This window comes from Ipomoea nil, unplaced genomic scaffold (genome assembly GCF_001879475.1).
Source record: "Ipomoea nil cultivar Tokyo-kokei standard unplaced genomic scaffold, Asagao_1.1 scaffold0457, whole genome shotgun sequence".
Taxonomy (NCBI): Eukaryota; Viridiplantae; Streptophyta; class Magnoliopsida; order Solanales; family Convolvulaceae; genus Ipomoea; species Ipomoea nil.
In genome coordinates, this window is record NW_017616885.1 from 302,202 (window position 1) to 312,938 (window position 10,737).

Sequence of the window (10,737 nt, forward strand, 5' to 3'; positions counted from 1 at the left end):
ATATTTTTCTTCCTTGCTCCAGTGAGTACTACTTCCTTTGTTGTCTCATTTTTTATTAGGCACTTATCTTTGGAAAATTCCACAAGATAGTCTTTATCACAAAATTGACTAGTACTCAGTAAGTTGAACTTCAATCTTTCCACGTACGATACATCTTCAATTTTTATTCCATTTCTTTCAATCATACCAACTCCTTTGGTAGTTCAATAATTTTGATTTCCTCCAAAAATCACTTTTGGTCCATCGATTTTCTTCAAATTCACTAGATATGATTTATTTCTTGTCATGTGGCGGGAGCAGCCACTATCGATGTACCAAACATCCTACAAAAAAGATTAATTACTTTTAGGTACACATTCTTGTTTGGGTCCTTTGTTGTTAGTGATTTTTGGTAACCAAACTCACTTAGATCTTATTGAATTAAGATAAGGTGGTTTGTAACCATTTGAGACTTGATAATCATAATTGATTCTAGAAAATATATATGGTGCCCGGTTTTGAAAATCATTTTTATACTTTGGCACCTGGGAAGTACATTGTTGCTTTAGCCTATGAAAAGCATTAAACCTGGAATTGGTCCATGGTTTATAATCACACAACCAATCTTGCTCAGTGGGATATAATCTCCCAGCCCCAATCATTGGAAAACTTCCCTCTTTCCTGTGAGGTCTTTTTGCACTTAACTCATTGGCATATCTTTTGTGTTTATTGAAACTTTGTTGCTTAGCCGTGATATTATAATGATTCGGCCTAGCAATATTCAATTTCACATTTTGTTGATATCCAAGTCCTCCTTTCCTTGTGCTATCCTGACTTTTCACAAATTTTACCACTTGCACTTTATTATTTAAAGTAGCAGTAAGATTAGTCAGTTTTGGAGGGGTTTGAGAACATGTGGAGAGAACATGTGGAGTCATAACCAATTCCGGTTCTATCTCCTGATGGCTTTTGCATGTTTACCATTTTATCCATTATTTTGGACGAATTAGTAAACGTAGCAATGGTAGCTCTTAGATTATGTTCTCTAACCTCTCTAGCTTTACACTTTTCTTGAAGGCAAATCTTTTTACTCTTCAAGTTACTCACTTCAAGTAAAGCATCTTGCAACCTTTTATTCATCTCTTCTTTTTCAAGAATTAGAATATTATTGCGCTCCGTGAGTTGAGAATGAGTGGCCAAGATCTCTTGCCAATCTCGCATTAGATTGCCAATAGATTCACGAGAAAAGGAAGAATTAACTGAAGTAAAGGAATTAGATGTTACCTCTTCTTCCTCTGCTCCAAGAACCATTTTGATTTCTTAGTAATGAATATTTGTTGTCTCCTTTTCGCATGAATTTCCTGAACTTTTTATAAAAGAGAGCAAACTATTCATCAGTCATAAAATCAATATTATCTACTAACCTGGAGGTTGACGGTTGTTCAGCCATTAGAGCTGGATTTCGAACTTCATAATCTTCGTCATTTTTGGCCTTCATTTCGAACTCATATGCTTTAAGATCACTAAACAATTTTTCAGTTGACAACGTTCTTAGATCTCGGTGATCTCGCATAGCCGTAACCTTCATGTCCCATGCGGATGGCAAGCCTCGTAGGATTTTGAGATTAATTTCTTTTTAGCTAATTTTTTTGCCAAGATCATTAATCTCTCCAAGAATTTTAATCATTCTTGCTTCCATATCAACAATGCTTTCACTTGATAGCCTTTTCAAATCTTCGAACTTCTTCATGGTTATCGTGAGTTTGTTGTCTTTTTCTTGTTCATCGCCTTCACCGATCTTGATGAGAGTATCCCAAATTTCTTTCGCGGTTGTGCATTTTACAATTTTTGGGAATATTGTATCATTAACGGTTTTCAATAGAATATCTTTGGCAATGTTGTCAAGATTATTTCCTTTTCTATTGTCTGATGATCATTCCGGTTTCGGCTTTGGAACATATTGTTGAGAATCGGATGATAGAAGAAATGTTGTGTTGACTTTCAATATTTCGATCGGTCCACTAGAAATTACTTCCCACATTTCATCGTGTAAGGTCGATAAATGAACCTGCATACGAACTTTCCAATCATCAAATTTATCGAGAATAATAAATTTTGAGCTAAATCCTTATTCATTTTCACGTGGGAAAAGAATAATACAATCCAATCACACACTGGTAAAATGGACCTGTCTAGCAGCTAGAAACAAGGTTGACCCAAATAGACAACTTGCTTTTAAATAAATTGACCCAAATAGACAGCCTGCTCTGATACCAATTGTTGGTATCAGTCAAAAACAATCTAACTCAAATAGACTATAGGCTTTGATACCAATTGTTGGTCCCAAAGGGGCTGTGGTAAAAGTCTAGAGGGGGGGGGGGGTGAATAGACTTTTAAACTTTTTCGCGAATACAACAATTGCTAAGGCAACAGAGAGATCAACACTCTTAACTAGATTGTTAGAGTATTGTACGCAGCGGAATAAATAAATACGAGTTGTGTGATTGTGTCAAGTATATCAACGTGATAAGCAATAAGTAAATAAAGTAGTAAATGACACAAGGCAATTTATAGTGGTTCGAAGGTGATGTAATCCTCCTAGTCCACTTGCTCTTATTGTCCAAGAACAATTCACTATATCCACCACTTCTTGGTTCCTAGATACAATGAATTTCCGTGATCTAGTGCTTTGATCACTAAGCCCACACTAATCATGCCCAGTGCCTCCAACGCTGCTGCTTCGGATTTCACAGCTCCGTGCTACTTTCCCCCGTCTTCCACAGTCCGGTCGACGTATCCCGTGATCTGGTGCTTTGATCACCAAGCTCACACCAATCACACCCAGTGCCTCTGACACTGGTGTTTCGGATCTAACAGCTCCGTGTGACACTCCAGGATTTCACAACTCCATGCTACTTTCCCCCGTCTTCGACGTATCCTGTGATCTAGTGCTTTGATCACAAAGCCCACACTAATCACGTCCAGTGTTCTCCAACACTGTTGATTCACTTGTTTGTAGAAAAACAAGTTTCACTGGCTTCCAACTTTGAGACTTCTTTAATATGGATCTTCAATATGCAGCAAGTCTCTCAATGATGAAGAATTAAACACTCTTGAATATTTTCTCTTTGAGCTCTCTGAGTGTTTTTCTCACTTGAATATATTCTCACTTTTGAGTATAGCACTTGTTCGTATGTACTGCCTTTTTGCTTGTGTTTGAAGTGCTTCGATCTGCTTCATTATTCATCCTTTTATAGCTGGTTTTGAGAAGTTGTCCATTGGAAAAAGACAATCTCAAATTTGAATTTGTAGATCTCAAATTTGAATTCCAAATCTTAGATTTGAATTCTTGTAGCCTTTGCAGAGGATCTGTAGCTTTCTCTGAAAATCATATTAAAAATAATATCTCTGAGATTTTGAGATATTCTAGCCGTTTGCTCCATGTGGGTAGGTTCTTAAAATAATTCTGATGTATATCATGCCTTCCAGCTGGTAATCCGCGTGACGAGCTTCTTTAAAATAATCTTGATGCAGATCATGTCTTCTGGGATTTTTATCTTCTGAATATATGCTTCTGCTACTTGTGTTTGGCTACTTGTGTTGAGACTTCATCTCCAATTGACTTTCAATTGGTTCTCATACTTCAGCTCTAATTTCAGCTCTTACTATATATAGCCTTTGAAACATCATCTCTAACTTCAGCTCTTACTATATATAGTATGATGAAACTTCATCTCTAACTTCAGCTCTTACTCTATATAGCCTTTGAAACTTCAGCTGCTCTTACTATATATAGTTTGATGAAACTTCATACTGCATCTCTAACTTCATTTTTGACTTATGAAGACTTTGACTTGCAAACTGCATCTCTTACTTCAGCTCCAAGTTCTATTCATCTCATACTGCATCTCCAACTTCATTTTAAGACTTCATACTTTGCAAACTGCATCTCTTACTTCAGATCCAAGTTCTATTCATCTCATACTGCTCTTACTTCAGATCCAAGTTCTATTCATCTCATACTGCATCTCCAACTTCATTTTAAGACCCCATACTGCATCTCTAACTTCATTTTTGACTTGCAAACTACATCTTGATTTGATTTCGAAACCACTTTTGAAACGTCAGCTCCTACTACATCTCTTAGAGCTGATCTAAGGCTTCTTTAAAGATGCCTTATAAAATTGTAGGAATTGAGTTTTGAACCTAAAACCTTATGGTTTAAACATCAAACTTTCATCCACTTCGGCTATATAGATTATTAGTCATTATAGCATTCTCCTTTTTGTACTTCTTTCTTTCCATAGATGCTTGATTTCCAAGATAAGTTCATGCAATTTCGTTTGCTTCTCGTTTCTTCATATGAGATTCATCAGTATGACTTCTTTTTTGAGTTGGGCGTGTGGGCTTATTTTAGTATACATATCATATGCATACATCTTCTTCTTCGTATTTTTCCCTTTCTTCAAATTTGTTAATTTTCCTTTCATGGTCTATGACACGCCTAGACTTAACAAATAAAATTGGGGATTCTAAAATACAATTTGGCATATCAAAATCTATTACAATATATTCCTAACGTTTTCGCATAATGCTCATGTTTTTATCCGAAATATGAGAATTTTCATTCATTAGGTTCGCATTTGTGTGCACAACGTATCATTAAGAAATAATCATTATGCTTGCAAAGAAGAGAGGATACAAGGATGCATTCAATTCGATCTTTTTCTTCTTGCTGCTAGCTGTTGAACTAAGAGGTGAAGACAATTTTGGTAGAGTGCTTGACGGTGAGTAGTCATAGCTATCACTCCTTTCGAGTACGCTGTCCACGTCAGCGTATCCCACAGGACTGTCAACAGAACAGAATGATTTATGAGATTCGTGTTCCGTGGGGTCACGAAGGAGATTCTGCAAGTATCGTGAACTTGCTATCATTCTGTCCAGAGCATCCTTGTTTTCTTCTTTTTCAAGAGGATCATGAAAGATTTCGGTTTCATTAGGATGATTTTGAACAGCCTTCGAGTTTGTTGATTTTTGCTTCTCACATTCTTTATTCGTCTTCTTTTCTCCTTTTCCTGTACTCATACCTGCAGACAGAGGATTTCCAAACGAAATACACTTGAATAAAGAGTTAGTGTGAACTTATTGAGCTAAGAAATATGTCTTTTTATAGCGCGAAAGGATGTCATCTTGTGTGCTGAAATAGTCTAACATGTTCCTTTTTTGCTTTCCCAAGATCTTCTTTATTGAATCTTTTCAGGAATCTTTTGGGCGAGAACCTCTTAACACGCAAACATGTTAGGTCAATTCAATCATCCCGATTTCATGGCGAAATGTGGCGAATCTATTCTCGCAAAGTGGTTTAGTAAGAATATCTGCTAATTGATCATCAGTATTGACATATTCAAGGGATATGTTCTTTCTTTCAACATTATCACGAATAAAGTGATACTTGATATCAATATGTTTCGTTCGAGAATGTAAAACAGGATTGTGTGTAATGGCTATTGCACTTCTATTGTGACACTTTATGCGCACTTCTCGAGCTATTATGCCATAATCTTTTAATCGGTGACTCATCCACAAGATTTGTGCACAACAACTGCCAGCCGCTATGTATTCGGCTTCAGCTGTGCTAGTTGCAATTGAGTTTTGCTTTTTGCTAAACCAAGATACAAGTCTTCTCCCCAGGAACTGGCAGGTTCCTGAGGTGTTTTTTCGATCAATTCTACAGCCAGCAAAATCAGCATCTGAATAGCCAACGAGATCAAAAGAGTTTCCTTTCGGGCACATACCCCAACAACAAAAGAAATGTCAGGTCTGCTTGTTGTTAGATAAAGAAGAGATCCAATGACTCCACAAAAGTTCTTTTGATCAACATCTTACCCTTCGTTGTCAATATCCATTCTTAATGATGTACTCATAGGAATTTTAACTGAGGACTTTCCATCAATTCCAAATTTACGAATCAAGTCCTAGGTATATTTGGATTGATTGATGAATATCCCTTCTGGACATTGTTTGACTTGCAAGCTAAGAAAGTAGTTTAATTCTCCCATCATGCTCATTTCAAATTTTCCTTGCATGAGATTTGAAATTTTTTCACCCAGATCCGGATTTGTACTTCCAAAGAAGATATTATCAACATAGATTTGGACCAATAATACATGATCATCATTTTTTATTCGAATTTATCAACAGCTCCTTTCGTGAAGCCACAATTTATGAGAAAGTACGAGAGAGTATCATAACAAGCTCATGGAGCTTGTTTTTGTCCATATAGTGCTTTCTTGAGATGATATACTTTTTCTTGTCCACAATCAATAGCGAAACCAGGTGGTTTTTCTACATATACTTCTTCTTCCAGAAGTCCATTTAAGAACACACTTTTGACATCCATTTGGCAGACTTTGAAATCTTTGTGCGCTGCATAGGCTAGAAGCATTCGTATTGCTTCAAGCCTGACAACTGGGGCGAAGGTTTCATAAAAATCAATACCTTCTTCTTCACAGTGGCCTTTAGCAACAAGTCGGGCTTTGTTCCTAGCAGTAAGACCATCTTCGCTCATTTTATTTCTGAATACCCATTTGGTTCCAATGACATTATGATGTGTAGGTCTTGGAACAAGTTCCCATACATTGTTTCGTTCAAATTGATGAAGTTCTTCTTGCATGGCTATGACCCAATCTGGGTCACTTAAGGCTTCGTCAATAGACTTTGGTTCCATTAGCAAAATAAAGCAGGCCATCATATTTTCGTGTAAAGAGGCTCTAGTTTTCACTCCTTCTTGTATGTTTCCAATGACTTGATCGGGTGGATGGTCTCTTAGCCATCTTAGATCTGGTTCAAACGATGTTGGTTGATTTTGACCATCCATTTCAGGAATGTAGGGTATATTAATATATATCATTGGTTCAGAGGAAGATTGAACATTTGGATCAATGACTTGTGTTCGTTCATCAGTTTGAGCTCTAGATTCGGGATGCGTAGACTTTGGTTGATATCTCGTGTAAGATGGGAGATGATCTTCAAGATCTGAGTCTTCTTCTTCAAATGTTACGCTCTCCTGAGTGTTTGAGCTTTGTGCAATTGATTTATTTATCTGAACATGGATTTTCTCGGCTTGTTCATCAAATTTAACATGTATCGATTCTTCTATGACCATCATTCTTTTATTAAGAACTCTATAGGCTTTGTTGACCGAAGAGTATCCCATAAACAGTCCTTCATCAGCTCTTTCATCAAAAGCTCTTAGATGATTCTTCCCGTTGTTATGAATGAAGCACCTGCATCCAAAGATGTGAAAATAACTAATAACAGGTTTCTTACCTTTCCATAACTCGTATGGAGTCAGGTTGTGAGCTTTGTTGTTCAAGGATCGATTTTGCGTGTAGCAAGCTGTATTTATGGGTTCGGCCCAAAAACATTTAGGCAGACCAGAATGTGCGATCAATGTTCGTGCTGCTTCTTTCGGCAACTCCGTTTTGTTGTGGAGTTCGTGCTGCCGAGAGTTGGTGAAATATGCCATTTTGTCTGCAGAAGTCTTTGATGACTTTGTTTACAAACTCGGTTCCCTGATCTGATATAATCCTTATTATGTTGACTTCCTTTCCAGTTTGAAGTTTTCTTAGGAGATCAGGTAGAACAATTTATGTTTCATAATTCTTCTTTAGGAATAATGTCCAAGTATACTTTTTGTAGTCATCTACTACAACCAGAGTATATTTTCGTCCACTTAGACTTGCGGGGTCTACTGGCCCGAATAAGTCCATATGTAACAAGCTCAATGGACGAGAGTTTATATCTGACTCTTTTAACTTGAATGAAGTCTTGATTTGTTTTCCTTTTTGGCAAGCCTCACAAATTTTGTCTTTAACGTAGGTTGCTTTCGGTAGACCTTCTACTAGATCTTTCTTTGCAAGCTTGTTGATTGTCTCTAGGTTTAAGTGGCTCAGCTTGTTGTGCCATTCCCAGCTTAAATCTGCATTACATTTTGCCACAAGACAAACATTAGCACTAAATGAGTTCCAAGTGATAACGTACATGTTTTTCTTTCGTTTTGCTATGAGAACTGTTTCACCATCTCTCATGCTGACAAAATTGCATTTATCTTTGGACAATTTGACGTTATATCCTTTGTCGCAAAACTGACTTGTGCTCAGCAGATTGAACTTTAGTGCTTCAACGTACGAGACATTTTGGATTGTTATGCCATCTTTGATGACATCCCCTGTCCCACGAGTCTTACCACTCGTTTCTCCTCCAAAGATTACTTTTGGACCATCAATTTCCTTAAAGTTGCTCAAATTTTTTTTGTCACCATTCATATGTCTTGAGCATCCACTATCTACATACCATATGACCTATTTTTTCCTGCAAGAAAGATTATGCATTTTTAGGTACCCCTTCGGTTTCGGGTCCTGTGGGATTAATAGTCAACTTCGGGATCCATACGAACCTAGAGTTAACTCGACTCATTCTCAGTCCTCTGTACCCATTGAATGTTCGATAATCATAAAAGATTTTAGCAAAGGTTTTGTTCTTATAACGTTCTAGGAAATAATCAGCAGGTGGCTTATTATACTACCTGGAATAATTGATTTGTTTGTGCTGATGTATTTTGTCAAATTGCGATTTTGACAAAGGTTCGGGATAATCAAACCAATCTTCTTCGGATGGTCAACTCCATACGTTGACTTTCTTCGGTCTTCTGACTGACCTCTCGGCATGTCTATAACGTTCATTTCTTGGTTTCGGATTTCCTCGTTGAGGATCCTTTCGTGTATACTCAGAACGATTTTACCTCTGATTAACATTCGGTTTTGTCCTCGATTGATTATTACATGTAGGTTGAACCTTCTTTTGGTATAGATTAGATCTATTGCCTTTTGGTCCATTCCATTTGGCATTTTTGTGCCTAGGATTTCCTTTCAAGGAGTTTTCATTTCTCGGTTCCACAATTCGTTGTACAGCCGTTACCTTAGGTAAGCTTGTTGATTGTGGTACTTCACCATTGTAAACCCTGGTCACTGGCTCAAATACTTGAGTGGGGCCTTGAATAAAAGCAGATTTAAAACTTTCACGAGTATAGACATTTGTGGGTTTGTTTAAGGCGACATGTGAAGAGGAGCCGAGGTCATAACCAATTCCGGTTCTTTCCCCAAGCGGTTTTGATCCATTTACCATTCGGTCCATTAGATTGGACGAATTATTGAACGAATCAAGAATCTCACGCAATTTTTGCTCCCATATCTCCATTTCTGTACACTGCTCTTTAAGAGATAGAACTTGCTTTTCGAGCTGATCTTTTACAATGGCTAGCTTTATGTTCTCTATTTGAAATCGCCTTAGCTCATTGTGGCTGATCAATAGTCGAGAGTTCTCCTCTTTTAGTTTTGAGTATGTGCTATTTATGATCGTAAATTTCCACATCATTTCACTAACTGATTCATTGGAATTTTTGTCACTGGTTGAGCTAGTTTCTAATGAAAGAAAGGAAGAGGATTGAGAATCTACCTCTTCATCTTGAGCCATGAGGCACAATTCATTTAATTCTTCTTCCTCGCTGAACAGACACAGCAGTCCATTTTCTTCTTCAGCGCCATCATCATCTGAGCTTAAGCTTGAGGAACTGCTCTCGGTTTCTATGTTGTCAGCCGTTTCATTCACGACCATTGCTTTTCTTCTTATCTCGTTTCTTGAGTTTGATGTCTCTAGTTTGTCACTTTGTTTGATGGACTCGCTGCTTTCTTTTGATGTGCTTTTTATAACACCGGTGTCCTGATGTTTGCTGGCCAATGGATGTGGACAATTTGCTTTGAAATGTCCAGGCTTTCGACAGTTGCAGCACAGCATTTGGGAATCCATTGTTTCTTGTCTTGGTGGAAGTGAAGATCTTTCATGTTGCCTTCGGCTTGATGGTCTTTGAAAGTCTTGGAAGTTGTTCTTCTGCATAAACCTTTTCATTTTCCTTACAAACAAAGCATATTGTTCGTCAAATAAAAAATTGCAAGAGTTAGAAGTTGACCTATTTGACGTTGATGCTTGTTGGTTGGCCACCAAGGCTACATTTCTGATCTCGAGTTCTTCCGATTCCTTCGATTCGTGCTCGAACTCACATGCTTTCAGATCACTGAAGATTTTGTTTGTGCTAGTAGTTTTCATGTCGCGATGATCTCTCATTGCTATGACCTTCATATCCCATGATTTTGGGAGTCCTCGAATAATCTTCAAGTTCTTTTCCTTTTCAGTAAGCTCCTTTCCGAGGTCTGAGAGATCACCCATGAGCTTTGTGAATCTGAGCTCCATGTCGGTGATAGCTTCGTGAATCTGAGCTCCATGTCGGTAATAGCTTCGTTGGGCATCATCTTGAAGTCTTCGAACTTCTTCATGGCCACGGTAAATTTGTTGTATTTTTCTTGCTCCTCTCCTTCTCCCAAATTCATGAGTACGTTCCAAATTTCCATGGATGTCTTGCATTAACGAACTCTCGGGAAGAGGGAGTCGTCTAGGGACTTGTAGAGGATGTCTCGTGCAACGTTATCTAGGTTTGCTCTAGTTTTCTCATCAGAGGTGAGTTGAGACTTTGGTTTAGGAATCATTGTTTCTGCATCAGCTTCCTGTGCAGCGACCTGGGTGTTTACCATCATTACCGTGATGGGACCTATGCATATGACATCCCACATCTCATCGTGGATGGCCGAAAGATGTGCCTGCATTCTGACTTTCCAGTCAGCAAACTTAGACAAATTGAAAGCA

The 10,737-nt window shown here is 37.8% G+C and overlaps 1 protein-coding gene across 1 annotated transcript; it reads right to left on the minus strand.

Annotated features, from left to right (window-relative positions):
- Nucleotides 1-8,778: 8,778 nt before the first annotated feature.
- Nucleotides 8,779-10,458, minus strand: LOC109172936. Its single transcript, XM_019322186.1, has one exon. The coding sequence runs from the start codon at nt 10,456-10,458 to the stop codon at nt 8,779-8,781; it is 1,680 nt and encodes a 559-aa protein (XP_019177731.1).
- Between the last annotated feature and the right edge of the window lie 279 nt (nt 10,459-10,737).